Below are 21,284 nucleotides of genomic sequence, written 5' to 3' on the forward strand. Positions count from 1 at the left end.
GCAAAACAAAAATAAAACTAAATATTTAGTGAAACCATGAAAATATGTTAATGAAACAGTGATATTTTCAGAAAAAAAATCTGTTGTTGGCGGCTTTGCTCTGTTGCAGAAAAATCTTCATTTCTTCTTCTTTGTAATGAACTTTCCTGTGGTTCCATTTAAGTAAAGCTGGCTGGCTCTGATTGTGCACGTCCAGCTAAAATATGCACATCATGAGAAAGAGAATAAAAAGCTGTGGTCAGCTGCAGGCTGTGAAGTCGGCGGAGGCCCGGGAGGAGATACTGTAACCTGCTGATGCTACAGTAGCCTCTTTGGCAAAAACAGAAGGTCTAATGACGCATCTGGATCCCGGTGAAATGTGCTGCCGTCATTCATTTGCATGCCTTTGAAAAGCTGAATAGGTACAGCCCAGGAAACCAGAACAAAATTATTCAGGGCGCAGGTACAAAGATGGCCCTTTGTGCACATCGGAAGGTGTAAAATAGAAAAGCAAATTCCTGGGCTGCACAACTGAGCAGTGATTTGAATGGGTTTCCCTTTCTTGTTGTATGTCTGAACAATGGTGATTCAGGATCTGGGTGGGAGGACAAGTTGCTCTACAGTTTAGTTTTTTTCTTGGTTCCATTCAACACTTTGCAGGCCTCCTCATCCCAAACACGGACATTGGATTGGTTAGCAAAGAGAACTTGAAGCGTAATCCTTTCTCCAAAGTGAAAACTGGCAGCCTTGGGTGCCACTCAAAACCACTTCCTTCAAATGAGACCATGCGTCTTTTGTGTCCAAACATCGTGTGATTTAACAAACTCTAGGTCACAACTGCTCAGCCCCTCACATGTCCTGGGCAACATTGTGGCCGTTTGTTGGCCAACAATGTGGAGGAGGAAGTGCAGCTGAACCTCAGGGCACGCAGGGGTCATGTCGACTTAACCCACTGGCCCCGACACCCAATCAGCTGTCAGGCCTTCGCTAACGGCTGACCTGGGTGTGATTTGCAGGGTCACAGAGGCTTCAGTTTGATGGGCAGCTCGCTTGCACGCAGCAGAGATGCTCTCGGACTGAAAGTTTCCCTGCTGATCACCGTCAATACGAGCAGAATGTTGATGATTTGAAACTTTGACTGACGGATGAATGTTTGTCCCGGAACATTCTTGTTTTGTCTGTTGAGCTGATCCTTCCCCGTACTGAAGTGAAAGGCATTGTCACTGTCTGGTAAGCGTATAATAACAGGTGACTCACCTGTTTTGGAAAGTATTAAACTCTCTCACACATACACACACACAAACACACACACAGACGCACAAAAGCAACAAGTAAAGCTTTAATACCCGGTGACCTGAGTATACATGTAATTGAAGCTTGCATAGAAAAGCTGCGCCCTGTTAAATTTAAACATTGTTGTTTACTAAGTCAAGTTGCTACCTGCATGGGTGTGGTGCCGTTTAACGGAGAGAGGAAAGAGGCGAAAACACATGTTGGAATGCTAGGTTCGAGAAGAGGAGGAGGGGGCGAAGCAGGGATTGTGCAATACCTGCACATCTGGTAAATCTATCTCATCTGGCCCATTCTCCTTTAATTCGTAGCTAACAAGCGTGCTCTGTCTGCAGGCTGCCACTGAGGGAAGGTTGAGCAGACACGCATACTTTCATGTATTTGCTGACCTGCCTGTGTTTATATGTGTTTAAAAGTAATCGACCCACCATATTTTTTTTATTTTCCACTGACCTAATGTGATTGGCTTGGAAGCCCTAAAAGAGGGATTTGATTTTAATCTTGTGCTCATCAAAAAGAGGAGGGTTGGTGTTTGTTTTTGGGCGCTGACAGCACCTTCGGGGGTTCTCCTCGCCTGACGCCAGGCTGTCAGGCAGATTTCTTTGTCTGTTTGCCGCCTGCGGGGAAAGAAACACAAAGGTGTCTGTTAAATATATAGTGCACAAACTTGGTTCAGATAATATAGATGTGTCACTAATTTGTTGTTTTTGAGTGAAAAGGAGCCAAAAAGCCCCAGTGGGAGCATTTACTTAGGCTTCCCCTGCAGTTCAGAGCTCATTCTTCTTTGTTAAAGTATGTTGTTTACACTTGGAGCAACTCAAGAGATGTGACCCATTCATAAATTTTCTTCCCTGCATGCGTAAAAGGAAGTGTGCCTCCCCATCCCCCCTCCTCCTCCTCTCATGCCTTCTCCCTCTCGGTCTTCTGCAGCGGCTCTCCTTCAGTCTTCATTCATAAAAAAAAAAAAAACCTACAGTACTCACTCCTGCTCTCCAAGTGGATACTCCAAATCCCTCCCTCCCTTCCTGTGTCTGTACAAACAAAGTCAAATTTAAAAATCTGAGCCCCTGCCTCTTTCCCTTTTCCCTCCACCTCTTAGGCACTCACACACACACCATTCCAAGATGTGAACTAATCCAGTGATTTTAGAGTTGTGTAGGACGATTGTTTAGTTTTGTGCCTTGCAGTAATTATATAGGAAGTTGTGGCTGTAGAATGCCGTTACAGTGTTTCAGCTTGGAGAGAAAGCAGGAGGGAAAAAAACAGAGAGAGCAGTCCTGTGAGAGCAAAGGAAGTGAAACTGAACTTCTTCCAAACTTATCTAATCAGTCCGATTTGAATTGTATCCTTGTTTTTTAATCATTAAGTTCCAGGTGCATGCATATTTCATGCTTTGCAACACTTTCTTTGGAAAAATATACTGTATATTTTTCCACTAAACAATTTTATTACAATTAAAGTGCCTTTTATATAGCATGGTATGCTTGTCCTTTTTAACCATTTTTTTAAAAGGTTAGGAATTTATCAAAAGCTTGAATTTGGATCGTTTCAGTCTATTTGCATTTAAAAATTGTTTAAAATTTTAAATTTGCACAAAGATCTTCTGTAGATCAAGAGAAAGAAAAGAAAAGAAAGCAGAGGTGGAAGAATACAAAACAATATGATACAATAATATTTTAAGCGATTCACTAATATGAACATATTAAAAACTAGAAACAGGAACATAACATGGAAGTTGAAGCTGAAATTGCATGTGTGCCCCTTAGGCTAACTGCAATGTATATGTAAGCTCATATAAATGAATAAATAGAACATTTGTTTGACTTAAAAAATAAAAATACATCCCTTCTGTTGATTCACATATTTCTTACCTTGCTGCTGTATGTTCAAATATTCTTTTTAAATATGTTGAGATATTATTAGTTATTTGATGCCTAAATAAACACCAGTAGTGTGTGTGTGTGTATGTGGGGGGTAAGTGGGGGCTACGCAATAAAAATGCGCAAACTCTGGCACCAAAAATCCAATATGGCAGCTCCCATAAATCGGATCCAGCTGGCCACAATTTTAAGCCAGAGACACTTTGTCCATGTTTCACTGTATGATGATAATATGTTATGAAATTATATAAAATAAGGTTTAATATGATACAATGCAATACGATATGAGTGAATCCAATCAGATATGATGCAGAAAAGGTCTGACCTCAGTGCTGTCCGAGTAGCTGCCTTCACAAAAATACCCAAATAAAGCCTTGAAGTATTCCACAGAACACAAGAAGAGTTTATGAGTTACTGGAACGTTTATGTCTATAAAAAATCCTGTGGTTCTGAGCACTTTGCTTTGTCATGAATTCACAACCTCTCTTTTTTCGGGCTGTTTTTCTGGATCAGAACGAACCCGGTCAGGCTGTATTTGGAACATCAGCCGATGGGTGAACGAACCCCTTCCACCCTCCCCCCCCTCCCACATCCAGCTCTGTGTCCTTCACTTTTTCCAAAATACAGCTGCTATGCAACAAAGTTAGCAGAAACATCCAGGCGGGCCGTCTGCAGCGACTGTTTGTTGCGGCGTTGTGTTTTGTTTGGAAGGGAAACGGTTGATTTCTTTCAAGCGAACAGATGATTTCCTTTGACAACCTCTCATCCATTTCTGTGCCACACACACATGGGAACACGTTTGGCTCGGTGAGCGCACACACGCACACTGATTTCACACACAAACTTCGTCCCTGCTGTTTTATGAATGGGCTGGTTGTGAAAGACCGGCTGAGGAAGCACATTGAGTGAAGGGGAGTGAACCTTCATTCATGACATTGACATGAGTTATTCCTCTACTAGAAACACCTATTTGAAGTACAACCCTCCTTTTTTCTGCCACAGAAAACAACATTACAGAGAGGTTTTGACTTCTTGGAGTTTTTATTTATTGAAAATATTCTAAAATTAGCTACTGATATTTGATCTTGTTGCCTTCACATCCAATTTCCTTAAAAATAACTCGAGTATCATGAAAGTTGCAGGAGAATCCATATTTACCAGGATTTAAGTTATTTATTTACATGCACAGACCTAAAATAAATTCGCATCCTGACAACTAAATGTATATTTTTAGCGTGACAACAACCAGTAACAGCTCTGGGTGGTTCATGTTTGGTTAAAATGAATTTGAAATTTGATGGTCAAATATGCATCTTAACCTTTTTCTTTATGGTTTCCATGGAAGATTTCCCAAATAGTTCAGTAAAACAAACCGCCATGCAGAATTGTATGCTCATATTGCACAAACCCAGTTCAACAACCATTTTAGTTCTAATAATTGTTTGGATGGACGCTTAAATTTTAATCCGCAGTGGTAGTGGTACGTCTGTACCCCCTTGAACCACTCCAAAGTTCCTGCAGCAGAAAGGTGTTAAGTAACAGCTGCAAGCCTTTTATGTTCTCTTGAAATGTTTTAACTCCAAACCAGGTGGTTTTAAGAATTCCCCACCCAATAAAGATAGTATCTCACTGGGCTACGACTGTTGGTAACAAGTTGGTGACTCAAAATTGCAAGAAAAATGGGAGAAAACAGGCAAATTGTTTATTGAAGTCTTACTGTATTATGAGTGTTTGCGGCCAAGAGGCCAGCAAACCGTGAAGCTACGTTTTGAGCGTCCAATTTGTGAAAATCACAGATTATTATTCAAAGACGTGCACATTTTTTTTGTTGCCCACTTCCATTCACACTGTACCCAGTGTAGCTGTGCCCCTGTTTATGGTTTAATCTACTGGAGTACAGTTTTGAAATGAAGATGGGTGGATTAGGACCAGTTTTTAAATGCTTATTTGTCATCTGTGTGGTTTTTAGACCTCAGAGCTGCCATGCCAGATGTCAAAGTCCAGCTCTGGCGCTCTTGAGACGAGTTTAAGATGTGTGATGACTCTGCAACTATTTTGGGAGAAAATTTGTCACGTAACTTTTTTCTGAACATGTTCAAAAACCGAAACAACAAAATTGAGATTTTGTGACTCACGCGAGGAAATTGAGAACCCCCGTAAAAGTTTTTTTGAGACATTTTGGAGACTCCCTCTCAAATGTCGTTTGCCAACTAGTCGCCAACTATTGCAGCTCTGTGAGAGACTACCTTTAGGTGTGACAACAATATTAACTGTAATTGAACAAATATGGTTCTTATTCCTTGACTGACTCTGGTTGGTTCACGTTTGGTTACAATTAATTTGAAGGACATATAAATGCAACCTTTTCTTAATTGCTTTCATCGAGGGGTTACCTGGTAGTTCTGCAAAAAACAAACCACAACGCATGGTTTTGTGCTCATGTTGCACACAAACAAACCAAAACCAGGACAATAGCAAATTTAGTTCTATCTGTTCTCGATGTTTTGGTGCACGCTTAGATTTCAAGCTGCAGTCAAAGTCGTTGCTGAAAGCTGAGAATCCGACAAGGAAAACAGAAAGGCTAGCAGGGCTGATTTTTGGACAATGGAAACATTTGTATCCTCTTGAATCTTCCTCAACTTCCTACAGTGGAAAGGTCTAACAAGGGCAGGTTGTTAATGTTTCAATTCCAGTCTGTCATTATTAAGAATCCCCGGTTATTGACACATTTTCTTTTCTTTGAGCTTTCGAGTTTCTGTGGCATTATCTCAAAGTTTACAATATAACATTCTCATAACTGCTACTGGTGCACGGTCGACACAACTGAGCATCCCAGCAGACCAAACTGGATGCGGAGGGGATGAGCGTTTAGTAACCTGCTGACACAGACCAGAAGGTGTGAGCCGAGCGCCAGCGTACGCTGATATCGATCCTTTCTGATCCGGGAGCTTAGGGAGAGATGGAGAGGGTTGATGGATGGCTTGATAAAGATAAAGAGCAGATAAATCAGCCTGAAAGCAGATGAAGGAAAGAGAGGGGTAAGAATGGGTCAAATCTGCCATGAAGAGTTACGATTGAGATCCTGATCGAGAAGTGAGGGTCAAAAAGGGCTGGTGGTGTGGAGGAGAAGGGGCAGAACTGTGGATGTGGCATGCAGGCAGATAATTCAGAGCCAGGTGTCCCGGCTTCTCGGTGTTATCTCTTCTTGATTTCATTATTTTCACCTCAAGGCTCATAGAGGCAACGAACGCACTCATTCCTCCCACATGTCCAACACAGCAGGGTGGGCAGCTCATTATAACATTTCTGTAACAGTGTGGGGACGGATCGATGGCTACATTAAACATTAAGAGGGGACAGCTATATCGGGGCTGAGGGATTGAGAGTAAAGAGTCAATATTGAGCCAGATTAATTACATCCAGGCCTCGTCTGTGACGGGATGTCCCTCTTGCTGCACATGTCCTGAGACAAGGATGTATTGTATCTGGTCCACTAAACGGCAATGAAGCGGTGAGATTTATAGCTTCTCGTTGGCCATTTATGAAAAGCTAACTCTGCACAATTGAAAGTGAATTGGACAAGAGGGAAAATATAAAATCTTGGAAGATATACCAATAAATTTTTATCCCTTGAACTTTCAAGGAAATTGAAACTATAAAGCTATGTACACTATGAAAAAATATATATTTTTCCCATTCCCTGACATTTGTTTTCCACTTTCTGTTCAATCATCTGTATATCTGCATCTGATTTTTTTTTTTTAACAGTATTAATTCGTGCACAGATTGATTTTAGATTCAGTGCCTAAAAGTCAAAAATCAACAAGGTTCTTGAAAGAAAAGAATGTTCTCAACTTTTTATGAAAAAATGAGATGTTTCAAATTAGGGAAGTGAAACTATGATGTTTGCAAAATTCACTGTGAAACTCCCTTTCCCTTGATTAGAGTCATTCACGTCTACATCCTGTTAGCCAACAAGATAAGATGTCCTGTGGACGTTTTAACAGCCAGAACAAACCAAAAACCTTCGTCAAAGAGCAGCTCTTTGGGCCAGTCTGGTCAGGCGTGTTTGGAAGGTATCCAACAACCATTCTTTAAATATTCAAGGAGCCTGAATCATTATCAGATGGGAGATGATGATCTGTAAATCAGATAGAGCAGACACTAATGGATCCAGTGCTTGTTGGCCTTCAGAGCAGGCAGATACTGAAGCTGCTCTCGGGCTGGCTGCTTTGCAGAGACGAGGATGAGTTTGTTAGTGCTGCCGGGGCTGCTCGTGTCTCTGCCTGTCTCTTTCTGATTGTGCAGTGACCTGAGAAGCATGCACACATGTCCAGCACGTTTCCACGCACCAGTGGGATGGCTGGATAGCCTCTGCAGTTTAAACGGTCTGGATTAGATTGTGTTGCCCCATCCTTAGTATTGCTTCACTTCTGAAACTTTCCACTAACCTTTCAACAAAATGCAACAAAAAAACAAAGAATCTACATTTGGCCAAATGTCAGATGCTTCACTTTTGTTTTTCTTCTCTTTTAAGCACTGCAAAATCACGAGGCACCTGATACTAATATGTTTCATGTTTAATCAAAAAAAGAGTAATTTGTTCTCTTGAATTCCTGTGAAAAGACCATCACTGTTGATCTGTTGACTGATGATTTTAGGAGATCTTAGTAATCAAATGTGCCTCATTTGTCAAGTTGTGTGCTACATTTGAACAAGCAACGCTGTGCATGTTTATCACTTATGCTCACTGTATTTGTACTTGTCTTGTGCCAGTTGTTTCACAAAACTAAATTATGAATTTGTTTCTTGAGCGGATATCCTTTTTGGTCAAACCTTGTAAATGATGTTTTGTGTGATCTCAGGCAGTAATATGAGATCTGAGTATGTGTTGGGGATGACTCTCAGCTACTACCACACCAAAATGTAGCTCAGTTTCTGTGAAACTGACAAAGTTAAAGCCAGTTTGGTGTTTGATAATGGGGTTGACTCCAAAAGTCAATCAGTTACAGATGTATAACCAAGGATTGGTTTCTGTTTCATTAAAACAGACACCAGTAATTATATGGTGGCAGGCGATAAATGTGACATTTTTTTTTATTCCAACCTTTGGCCACAGAGCTGCAGCCATCTTTATCCAGTAGTCACAACTTTTTTGCCATCATTAGCTGTTCTGACCAAACAGAGTCAGGTAATAGTGATGTATAGGTTAAATAGATAGTCATTTATTAAGTTGCTATAGTCCTGGACAGTCATTTTTAGTCTAAGAAAGACGAAAGAAAAGCAGAAATTACTATTAAAAAGCAGGTAACATGTTTGCTGACCCTGCAGCTTTTCTCTAAACATTATCATTTGCAGCCTATTTGAATCAGTAACCTGATTTTTACCTTTTAAAATCATTGTTGCATAATTAGCATCCTTGTTTTTATTGTTCTGCCATCACAGAGAGAATCAGTCGTCAGGAGGGTAGATTTCCAGCTTGCTTTTAGTGAACACCGTGCACGGGCCACGTGCCCCTGCTCACACATCGTACGAGATAAGAACCAGATCTCAGGATAACTCTGAACATCCCTTGAATCTTATTTGTATAATTGAACCCGCTGAGAGTGTGTTTACGGTACGTTTTAGCAGGTTCCTGTCACTCTGTTTGACACTCGGCTGACGTCCAGTGAGTAATCGTGAGTGAGACTGTCATGTGCTGCAGACTTCCAGAGGCTAAAAACTTGGCCAAGCTGGATATAAACATCCAGTGTAAGACTCTCCAGATGCTCTCCTGTCTCCATGCTGGATTTCTCCACACTGAGGCCTTTAATGGTAGGAAATCTTCTGAGATGGGAGAGTTCATAGTTTCAGCACATGGAAGTTTAATCCCTTAATTTGGTCTCTTTGGATTATGTAGGCGCTCCTGTGAATCTGTTTTTTGCAGCTATTTTAAATGAATAGTTCAGAACTTTTAGAATTGCTTGTGGTTAATAGTTCTTTGCATAAAACTAATACTCCAAACTGAGGTCATCAATCTGATCAAAATTAAAGGCCTAGCATTCCTTGAAGGAATGCATATCCCCCGCTGCAAACTTTTGCTAAGAATATTTAGGTTATTTAGTGTTTTTTGAAAGACTCTTGCCTACTACCACAGCAAATTTTAGCTCAATATTTGGAAAAAAAAGAAAAGACTGAGGTAAAGCCATTTTTGTGTTTTTGTAAGGTTAGTCAAGCGTGGCTTTGAAATTGTGTTGACTCCAAAAGTTAATCAGTTGTAGATGTACACCCAGTAATTACTGTCTGAGGGTTTCATTAAAAGCTGACAAGTGATTTACGAGATATTTTGCTAACAGGTAGAGTTGACTCCAACAGTTAATGGTTAATCTTAAAACCAGATTGAGAATAACCTGCTAGTGCTCAAAATGTTTGTTGATAATGATTGTCAGCAACATTAAATTTTAGCTCATTGTCTGTAAAATTGACTGAGTTACAGACATTTTTGTGCAAACATTATTTAAACTGTTTCTTCAAACTGAGGTAATATATTAATTGTTCATAACCTTCCCACAGACACCACTTCAAATGATTTGAACTATGAATTAATGCTCTTTGCATTTTTTTTATTATGTCCTGCAGGAATTCAGTAGGTCTTCCTGTCATTTTCACACCACCTCTGTATGTTTCTGCTCAAGGGCTCATTGTAAAGAAAATTGTGTGTGTGTGTGTGTGTGTGTCCCAGCTCATGCAATTTGTTTGTGGTAGGTGTCCACTCAATGGGAGCCCTTCTTGATGTAATGATCCCTCTACTTCCTAAAGCACTCAACCATGACCGTCACCTTTCACCCTTCATCCTCCCCCTCTAAGAGACAACATTTACATATATAAACACCCATCTCCTCCCTGCTTTCTGCTGGGGGTCACCTCTGTTCGCAGCAACCAAAACAGGCTGCAAATGAGAGAACCGTAACAAATACCAGAAAATAAGGAAGGGAGAGGGGAGGAATCCTTGACCTTATCTGTTTCAGAGGTGATGGGAAGCAGCTCTGTTTGCACACATTTCCTTTATTGCATCGACATAAATACTTTGACTAACAAACGCCAATAAATTTATACCCTTTCCTTAAAAAAGGAGAAACCCACAAAGGTCACTGAAATTACTTGAAACTGAAGATTTATTTATTTTTTACTGAAAATCAGTATTGCTTTTGAATTTTGATTGAACAGAAATATAGAAATAAAAAAAAGACTAATGAAACTGGCCTTGACCAGAAAGATCAAACCCAAAACTTATTATTTTGTTGCACAACATTTTGAGTCAATCACTGCAATCCAGTAACTCTCTGAGACTTCTGCACCTGTCCCCAGGTGTCCTCAGGTGTCCCCAGGTGTCCTCAGGTGTCCCCAGTTGTCCTCAGGTGTTCTGGTCCTCCTGATCTAACTCCTCCAGCTGTCTCAGGTCTGAAGGCTTCCTCCTCCAGATGTTTCAGCTCCTTCCACAGATGTTCAGCAGGATTTAGATCAGAGCTCAGAAGGCCTCTTCAGAACGGTCCAATGTTTGGTTCTGACCCGTTCTGGGTGTTTTGGGTCCTTATCCTGTTGGACCCATGAGCTGAGACTGAGACCGAGCTTTCTGACTCTGAGCAGCACATCTGGCTCCAGGAGGCCTTGATAGTCTTGAGGTTTCATTAGACCCAGAACAGAAACGAGCCTCCTCCATGTCCCCCTGTAGGTTCAGGGTTCTGGTCTTTGTCTCATGTTTGGGTCTGTGGACACAGAGCTGATGGGACTTGTTGACAAAAAGCTCCAGTTTTGTCTCATCTGTCCAAAGGACATTCTCCCAGAAGCTCTGTGGATTCTCAGTCTGTCTTTATGATCTGGTGTCCTCCTCTGTCGTCTTCTGTTATGTCCACTTTGTCTCAAACAGACTGATGGTGCAATCTGACACTGATGACCCTTGACCTTTGTGTTAGCCTCTATTTTCTTTGGAAGTTGTTCTGGGCTCCTTGATTATCATTCATATTATCAGTTTTTCTTTAGTGGACACGTCCAGGGAGGTTGTCTCCAGTCCTGTGGACCTCAACCTTCTGAATAATCTGAGCAGCTGTAGTCTCAGGAACATCCAGCTGCTTAGAGACGGTTTTATAGTCTTTACCTTTAACATGCTGCTTAATCAGCTCCTGAGACACCTCTGTCCTCAGCTTTCTGGCCCCCATGTTCAGTGTGGTACGCACCATGATACCAAACAGCCCTGTGACTACCTGTCACCCTTTAAACAGGCAAACTGACTGATTACAGGACTGAAGACACATGATGCTGATTACAGGACACACCTTAGTTTAACGAGTCTCTGTGGTCAGATTAGTCCTTCCTGTCAAGGCCAGTTTGATTCTGTTGAACTTTCTAAAGCAATGACTGATTTTCATTAGCTGAGTTTCAGATTTTGTTTTTCTTTTTATTACTTTTGTCAGTTTCAAGTTATTTCAGTGACCTTTGTGGGTTTTACTATCTTTAACAAAAGGGTACAAACAAATTTATCTGCGCCCAAAGTGTAAAAGCATCTGCGTTTTCTCTGAATTGTCAGTTTTACAAGGCATTCACCGTTGTTTGAAATCTGTCTTTTCCCTTTTAAACACCTTTCAGTATTTTTGTGCTCACAAAGCAACAATTCAGCCTTGTGCAGAAAAGAAATATGAGGATTTCTTCGAAAGGGAGATGTAACGTTTAAAAAGAACAGTTAAAGGAGGTCATTTTACCCCAAAATAAAAGCAGGAAGAGAAGGAAACCCGAAGAGATAACTCTGCTTGGATCTGTTTACACAACTGCCAGCACCTTCTAAACATTCGCAGCAAATCTGACATCATTTGGACAGGAAGATTTACTGAAACACGCACAGGAGTTTATAATAGTTGGTGGAGAGCAGAGATTGTTTTATTGTAGGAACTATTCATAGATCTGGATTCAAGGTTACTTTCCACCATGTAATTTAAGACACGCAAGTGCTGTTACTTTATAAGTGTGATGGCCAAACTCAAATCACAGAACAGATGCAACAAAATGTGGTTCAGATGGTGTCCTGAATATGGTTTTCTAAGGATAAACCAACCATTGGAGCATCTGAACTGATCGCTGCTTCGAGCTTGACTTAAATTTCCAATTCTGTATGCAACTGAAATCATTTCTGTAGTTCAAATGGTTATATTTTAATTCAGATCGATTTAATCTAAAGTCATTCCTATGAAAATCTGAGATCAGGATTCAGACTTTCTGATTAGACTGATAGATGTATTCACCAGGTCCTCCACTGCAGGGAGCTTAGTTCGTATAGAATTAAGCTCCTTCATAAAAAATAATATAAAAAGGAAATTAAATAATTTAGCTACAATGCATTTAAATCGTACAGTGTTGGCATTACATTACATTAAGGTAGGAGGAGTGCATAAATGAATGGGCTGCACTGAAATTTTATTGTAGACAACAAAAGTGGTACTGGAGGCTGCTATCTGAAACAACCTGGGATCCAGTTTCTTGCTCGAGTACATATAGACCGGAGGAGGGAAGAATTGAACCGGCGACTTGGCGCTTTTAGGACAACCTGTTGTGCATCAGAGCCACAGCCACCCCAAAAACAAACAAACTGCGAGCTTGGATAAAACTATCCAGCTGAGTTCAGTGAAACCTGCTGGAGAGGAGCATTCGCTTCATTTCCATCTGGATTCAGTTTGTGAGTAAAGGTGCTGCCCTTTTACTCCGTGTTTACATTCTGCCACACTGATGCCTGGCTTACGCTCATCACTCCCAAACACAGTCCTCGTGGTGCTTTTGAGTCACTTTAGTTGCGCCTCTTGTTTCTGTCACATCTTGTAAAACAAGAAAAAAGGTTAAAGGCAGGTTTGTTTCTGCAGGTGTCAGTAATCGCCTAAAAGATGAGCAGTTCCAGCTCAGAATGCACTTTCAGCACAGCTGTTTTGGTACATTTCAACTGTGTGGTGGTGATATTTCCTCTGCAGTGAGTGTCGAACGTCTCAAAGTGTCTGTGTTGTGCAAAAAAAAGCCTCTGTAGGAGTGTGTGCCATATACACAGCCAAAATATTGTCAATATTACCTTTTTATTTAGGCTTCATGCTTGTTTATGGTAAACTCCCAACTCTTCTTCCAAAATATGGGCAAGAATGTAATCACCTGTATGTGTGTGTGTGTGTGTGTGTGTGCTTGATTCAAGATGGCTGTCACTGCTAACTGATCTTGGGAAACAAAAATAGCTGCAGCTTAGTCAGTTTTGAAAATATTAAGCTAAAACTTGGTGTGGTCATAGCTGCGAGTAAGTCCCAACTCGTACTCCAACAGATTGTATGAGATCTCACAATATCACATGAAAAAGCATGTAATGTTGTTTTTAAGATTTGACCAAACCAACCAAAACTACATCATTTCTGGTAAACCATTTTTTTGGTACAATATTGATCTAAACAACAGCTTTTCTATGTTAATGTCACAACTAACTTGCACCGTTACCAATACACGAGTATAATTTGGCCATTTAGTTCAAATTGCTGCCTCACATACAGTCAAATCTCTGTTTGACAAACATCTATTTCTGTCTAATTGAAACTGTATGAAAGACAGATAAATACACAACAATCTGCCTGGTTTGCTCTCGAATGGCACAAACAAGCCCCTCAGAATGCAGCTGATATCATTCAGACCAGACAGTTTGAACCAGAACAGCCCCAACAAAAACCACATCAAGGGAAATCTTCCTGCGGCTCGCAGCAGCGGCTCTGCCCGGCCTGCTCTGTGAGCCGAGCTATGCGCAGTTCATGACCAAGCCTGAGAAAAAGAGGGGAATGTCAACAGACAAACACGCTCGTATTATTAGTGCGGCGGTCATGTGCCACCCTCTGTGTGTGCCAGCAGATGCTCTGTTGGAGACTCAGAGGAGGCTGGAATCCCCATCGCGTCTGTCTGGGAAATCTGGCTAAATGCACTCTAATCCTGTTGATCCGCCGCTAAAGCCAACACTTCCTCACCTGCCTGCCTGCCTGTCGTGGGAGAGTGAATACGGACCAAAAATAGGAAGGTTATGATGATGATGAGCAGACTTCTCATTAATACATTCACACTTCCAATGGCAAATGGGTCAAATGGAAACAAAGGGAATGTAAAAGCAGGAACAAGTTCAAACCTTGTCTTATGATGTGCTTAGAAACAGTTAAAACAGTCAGAGGAGTTTTAACTTTAATGCTAAACAACTGTATTAGTAAAGCTTGCAAAAAAAGGGGAAATAAAACTAAAGAAATTGCATTTTCTGTCAAAATGCTGAAATTTGCTGAATTATTTAAAAAAAAGAATACACGCAAGCTAAAAGTAACAAAAAGCAAGCTAAAGGTAGCATAAGAAGGGAAAATATTTATAAATCAAGTTTCATATTTTGAAAAGAATAAAAGCTACAAAAACCAAAAGTCACAGCAAACAATTTCTGAGTTACTTAAATGTTAAAACCAAGAATCATTATTTCCACAATAAGGCTACAGAATGAGCTAATAAACCAGAATAAATCCTCACATTTTATAATCTAAAGAGTTCAGAAAAAGTTGTTTAATCTTCTCTCATTCTTTGCTCCTCACTTTCTTCCTCACAGCCATTTTGTTTTGTTCGGTGAACCAGACATTTTTTCCTCCTCTTTTTGTGAATGAACGACTCTGCTATGTAATTACCTGGGCTGTGCTTTCAGTGTGGCCTGTTCCGTCAGCTCCACGCCCACTGCAGACACACACACACAAAGACAGACGAGCCAACGTTTTTAATACATGCACGCACACATGCCTCCCCAGCTGGAAGTGCACAGCTGCTGCTGTTTACCCTGTCGGGACCAGAAAAACATCCTGTACAGTTCTCCGGGTGAAAACCTCCCCTCGCAGAAGAAACACGAGCCCTCTGCACAGTTTGAAGCTCCACTTTGGGTGGTTTCTGTGGCCGTCGAGGCAAAGGTCCCCTCCAGCAGCCCAGCTTGATGGACACTCCAATATGTTGTAGATTAGGCGGATTCTTTTGGGTCAACATTAGATATTTAAAGCTTTTTCGGATGCCGCATTCTTAGATTTCCTCTCAGTCCAAAGGGTACAAGTGATGGCTAACATCTGGATACCAACAGGGAAGAATGCTGGGCCCTAAGTGTGTATGCTCTCCTAAAAGAGGTGTGACATTTGCTTTCATCGGCCCACAGACATCTCCCTGGCCCATGCGGTTGTTTAGCTTTCAGCCTGACTTTGACAGAGGAAGTTTTGGCTGCTGTTGTGTCTGGAAGGGCAAAGAAAAGTGGGCAAGGACACTTTGGGCTTCCAAATGATAACTGGAATGCAGTTGTGTGTGTAAGTGTGTGTTTCCTACGTGGCTGTCTGCTGCACGGAGAAAAAAAACAAACATTCCTGTACAGACAGGAGAATTAGCTGTTGCCTCTGAGTATTGGGGCAGGGCCGAATCATTAAGGAACGTTTGTTTTTCTTTCTTTTTTCTGTTTGTCTCTTGTAGCGGTGGCATTTCACAGTCCTCCAGTCACCATCAAGAAGGAACCGCAGAGCCCGGGTTCGGACCCCAGCCAGTCCTGTAGCCACAAACAGACCTTCAGCTACCCCAGCGGAGAGCAGTGCCTTTATGCCAGGTATGCCTCCAGGGTCGTCTCAAATGTGACAAAACCTCAAACAAATCCTACATCTAACCATGCAGACATGTTCATTTTAATCCTCTCAAGTTTGAGATTTAATCTTCATGATTTCTGCTTTCATTCAAACTCAAAGAAAGATTATATTCCATGTAAAACTGCTGCTTTTTTCCAGGGAGTTCACAGTCATTAGTTTTCTGAGGAGCTATAACATCAAAATAAAGCATTTCTACAGAATCTTTTCACATAATTATCCACTTCATGATCATTTTTCTATAGAAATTCATGTTGTTGAAGAGCTCTCGGCATCGTGTTTCAGCACTTTAAATGCTCATAATTGCAGTTCCATTTATCTCCTTGGCTTCCAAGAAATAAAGATGAATTTAGTACATATTTATTTTTCAGATATCAACAAAAGTAGAACAAATTCAATAAAGACTAATCAACTTGGTCTTTTTCAACAACAGAGGTTTTGTTTGTATAAAGACCCAGCAGTTTTGCACACATTAGTGTCAGAAGATCCACACTGTGTCCCTGTCCACAAAGGGATGTTTTTTCTTAATATATGTCAAAGTTTTCTTGTTTCAGTTTTGCATCCTCACACAGATGACATTTTAGGATGGTATTTTATGAAAGTCATAAAACGCCACCTTTGTGTGGACAGCTTAAACACAACCTTCTTAAAACTATGATGCCGAAGACCGGCCTCTAATCTGACCTACGACCCCAAGTGTGACAGACGTGACAGATTGGATGCTTGTTTGAGCTACAGACTCTGGTTTCTCAACTGCAGTAAAACTTTTGTATGCAATGCCGTCTAACTTTACTGAACAGATAAAACTGAAGAACAGTAACGCTGACTTAAATACAGCAAAGCAAAAATCTTTTATTACACTAAATAATATAAGGCCCAAAAGGTCTTGTTTTTGTTATTTTCAATCACTTTACTGAACTGAAAAACACCAATCCTGTGTGGACGAGGCTGAAGACTTCTGCCCCCAACCTATCAACCATGATGTCCTCATGCATTGTTTTTTTTACAGTGCCTATGAGCAGAAAAGGGCTGCAGGAGGAGCAAAGAGCTCCTGTCCAGGGACCCCCATGTCTCCCATGCAGCAGCATTACTCCCCCAAACCTGCAGCTGCTGGGCGGCCAGACGCCGGCTACCTGAACCCAGCTGCCACCTCCCAGCCCCTCCCCAGCAACAGTTACCACATCAACGCCAGGTGACATAGCAGGAAAATCTTCTGCTCCTTGCATAGTTATGAATGTTTTTATAATATGTGACTAAAAAAAATCTAAAAATGAGATCCTAAGAAGTGTCTTCTCTTTCAGTTCCAGGTTTCAGGGCCCTTCAGCAGAGCCTATGTGCCCCCCGTTCCCCCCAGCAGGGCAGGCCTTTCAGCGTATGCCATCTGCCCCAGCAGGCAGCGGTGGGGGTGGAGGGGGAGGAGGTGGAGGGCCGGGGGGCGGAGGCGGTTTTCATCGGCAGCACTCTGACCCCTGCATGCCCTACCTGCAGCAGAGCTTTAAGCAGGAATACCTGGACCCTCTGTATGAGCGGGCGGCTCACATGGCCGGCCCGGGACACGGGCCTCCCCCTCACCCCCAGCCCCACCCACACCCACACTCACATCCACACCGGTTCCCTCCAGCCCACATGATGGTCAAGCAAGAACCCACAGACTACACCTACGAACCCGGTGAGTCTGTCGCTTTAGCTGTAAAACCAGTTTAATTCAAATGATCATCTGAAGGTAAAGTGGAGATGTGTGTCTTTGCAAAATATCTCATGATCCACTGGATGGATTTCAATAAAACTCTAAAAATAATACTAAATGTACACCTAAAACTGATTAACGTTTGGAGTCAGTCCGTTTAAAGATGGCTGCCACAGCTAAGCATCCTTAACAAACACAAAAATGGCTATAACTCAGGCAGTTTTAAAGATATTGAGCTAAAACACATGAAACCAGACGCAGGCAGTTTTTTTTATAAACTCCAGCATTTGAAACCTTTTTAATCTTACTTTGTCACAAATCTTCACATTGCAGAAATGATGGTGATTATAATACTATATAATGCGACTAAAACTGTTCCTTTAAAACAGTCCTCCTCTGAGTGAGCGTGGCTAACTGCAGAACAAAATGTTCAAAAAGCCAAACGAACTTCTCCTTCGTATGCCGAGTGCCTAAAACTCCTCCTTTCAACTCTCTGACACTTTGCAGCAAAAGGAGAAGTTTTTTTTTGTTTTTTGTTTTTTCTGGCTGCAGCCACACTCCTCCCTCCCTCTGTGAGACAGAGACAGAGGCAGAGGAATTTCATTGAGAAAATGGAGGGCACTGGAAAGACTAGAGTCCCCGGTGGAGCGCTCCGGGGTTTCAGGTTGCACCAGCGGCTTCCTTTTTCTGCAGGCAGATGAACTCATAATGGAAAAATGAGTGCGGCCGCAGAAACTCGAACCTCTCACTGGCTGGGCTGTAGGAGGGGGTGGGTGGGGGGTGTATACGAGGTGGGGTAGGCAGCTCAGGCGCTTTAACAACAAGCCTTACAAGCAAAAGAAAACAGCTTCTTCTTCTTCTTCTTGCCTGTTTCTGAGAAATGGATCACTCGACACGCGTCCTGCCCTCGTTCACCTCCGTTAAAGATGCTCCTGAATGCCTCACCTGGGAAAACGTGGCCCCCAAATTATAAAATGTTATAATCATTTTGGTCAAACCTGGAAAAAAAAACATTAAATGCAACATCACCAGATGTCCCAATCAGCCGTTTCTGTCATCTACTACCACATCGAACTTTAGCTCAGTATTTATAAAACATTATTGTCCGTTTTTGCCTTTTATTTCACTGACAGCAAGAAAAACATCCAAAAAAAGGACATGAGGAGGTTTTTTTTCTGTGGATAACTTGGAGTAGAAAGTGTCTCTATGAGACAGATCAACCTAATAATAGTTTCAATTTTTAAAATATGTGATTTAATCTGTATTGTAATAAACTGTAGTTAAGTTAACATTTATTTAAAATGTCTGTAAAATGATTTATTTTAGATCACACTTAGATCAGTACAAATTTACTTTTACTAAAGGTTTAAAAAAGATTCAAAATCAAACATTTAAAGTTTAAGTTCAGCTTTGATTTAATAGTTTCTTCTTTTGGAGTCGACTTTAGGAAACACAAAAATGACTTTAACTATAACTAAAATTTGGTATCATAGTTGTCTAACTCTACACATTGAGTGAGATTGCACATAATGTTATTTTCCAGAGTTTACACCATCATTCCTCAAGATAAGATTATCTTAGTTTAAAATGTGGGCAATTTGCATTCCTTCCAGGAATGATAGGCCTTTAATTAGTTTGTGTTTGAACTTTGGATTTATTTGTTTTTATTGTCAGCCAGGTAAATAAATGTCCATTTGAGCGTCATATTGTAATGGAATATTGGTAATGAGGCAGATTAAACAGGCATTTTTAAAATAAGCCAAACACAAAGTCAGATCCCAACAACTTCTTGGTCCCTTTTTAAAAACAAGAGCAGAGAATAAAAGTCGTAGTTTCAGGAACAAACTGGCGTCCCAAAGCTTAATCTCTGCTATTGTGTCGCATAAAAGACACAAAATGGCCGCGTCACGGAGTGCACAATTAACCCCGATGCTCTCACACACAATCTAGCCATCGCTCCCAGGTGGGACGTCGCCACTGCTGGCAGACATATTATTTACAGCGTGATCGAGTGCTGCTGCCCTGGAACGGAGGCTTAGATTTTCCCCTGTGGCGTCTTATCACAACCGCAGAGCTTCGCCTGCATTCCCCAGGAGTGAGTCACATCAGGAGCTGAGCATTTCAGTTATCCACTTGCCTTTTCTCATTGATGCAGCTGACAAATGGCCAAAAATAAAGAAGCACGCAAACGTGCGCAGAGAATAGCCGGTGACTCACCTGTTTTTGTGTGATCAGACAGGTAAAGAGAAAGGAACAGAACACAGACAAAGGTGAGCAGCTCAGCCAGAGGAAATTGGGCACAATGATCTTTGCAGGATCATTATGTGTTTAAAAATGACTTTTAAAGTCTTTGCTGAGAATTTTGCTTGAATGGTTGATGAGGAGAAACATGAAATCTATTTTTGAGTCACTGTGACATGCCCAGGTGAAGCCCAGGTGCTGTATTCTGTACCGCTGCCTGTTCATCACCTAAAAACACCAACAGGGAAGGAGAAGTGATATGATAAATGCTGCATTTGACCTTGCAGTACTGAAGGCGATCATACAGTATATTCATTCAGTCCACCTTGTGTTCCTGAGTAGATATTGCTTGGGAGAGCACAAACCTCATGAGTCTTCTTTGTAGTTTCTGTAAAATAAAGAACTGACCTTTTTAAAAGAACTGTCACAGTGCCAGTTTGCTTGTGTTTTTGTTAACAGATGTGCCTGGTTGTCCCTCCATGTACCACCACAACGAGGGCTACCCAAACCCCCAACACAGCAATGAAGGTAACAGATTTCCTGCCGTCTTCTTCACATTCTGACCTCTAAAGCAGCGCTTTCCAAATTTGCAAAGGAAGGTTATAAGATGATACCCAGAAATCAAATCAAATAAAAAAAATGCAAAAAATAAAAAAGCAGTAATGTCTGTGTAAAATAGCATAAATGTTTTTGAAGCGTATGTCCTTGTTTAACTGGTTTATTAGTTATGTGTGTAACCAGTGACAGTTTACGTGCCGTGAATCATTGCCCTAAAGGAATAGTTCCTGTTTTTCTGTAAGTGGGGTTGTGTGGCGTAGTAGGCTATATATTTTCTCAGCAGTAGACAGCAGAACAATCTCACTATGCAGGAAAAAAGCGTCTCATGGGGCTGTCAAAGTAACACTCCCCACCCCCGTCAGAGCTGAGACGCTCACTTCTTGTCTCCAGATGATTCATGTAAGAACTGAGGTCCACGAGGAGCTGAAATCAACCTGCAGCTCTTACACCTCTGAGCCACTAATGGAGGTAGTCACAGGGTTGAAATGACTGAGGCGGCGTGAGGAGTTGAATTAGCTGCATAAAATTAGCACCACCAAAAGGTACAGTAAAGTCCTAAAAAATGTGACAATGTTGAAGTCGATCCATCAATGTTGGTCTCTGAGCCACTGAAGAAGGGAGTCACAGAGTTGAAACAACTGGTATGTGTAAGGGTAAGCTGGCACAGTGGCTCAAGGATGTAATGCAGTGATGAAAGTGATTATCTGCATCTACCTGATGATACTGAGGAGAAACAAACAACCCGTTGGTAGACTTCTGTAGTTAAGTAAGATATTTAAACAGTAACAGTTTGTTGGCACCGTTTCATGCAAAAGTTTAAGAAAAAATTGTAAATAATTGTAGCTAACTCTTAAATGGGCCCTGCTCTGATTAGCTGTTAGTTTAAATCACCCGGGAGAACTTCTCCCTGATTCTCCAAACTGAAATTACTTTAACTGCTCTCTGCTGCAGGTCAGATACTACCCTACTTTAGTC

The 21,284-nt window shown here is 41.3% G+C and overlaps 1 protein-coding gene across 1 annotated transcript in view; it reads left to right on the plus strand.

Moving 5' to 3' along the window:
• The window catches only part of etv4 (ETS variant transcription factor 4), a 34,399-nt gene that overhangs the window by 8,864 nt on the left and 4,251 nt on the right, over positions 1 to 21,284 (plus strand). The window contains exons 5-8 of the mRNA XM_017435405.3: positions 15,660 to 15,789; positions 16,833 to 17,015; positions 17,125 to 17,492; positions 20,211 to 20,279. Of these exons, the coding sequence (XP_017290894.1) occupies positions 15,660 to 15,789; positions 16,833 to 17,015; positions 17,125 to 17,492; positions 20,211 to 20,279 (750 nt within the window). The remainder of the gene's footprint in view (positions 1 to 15,659; positions 15,790 to 16,832; positions 17,016 to 17,124; positions 17,493 to 20,210; positions 20,280 to 21,284) is intronic.

This window comes from Kryptolebias marmoratus, linkage group LG17 (genome assembly GCF_001649575.2).
Source record: "Kryptolebias marmoratus isolate JLee-2015 linkage group LG17, ASM164957v2, whole genome shotgun sequence".
NCBI lineage: Eukaryota > Metazoa > Chordata > Actinopteri > Cyprinodontiformes > Rivulidae > Kryptolebias > Kryptolebias marmoratus.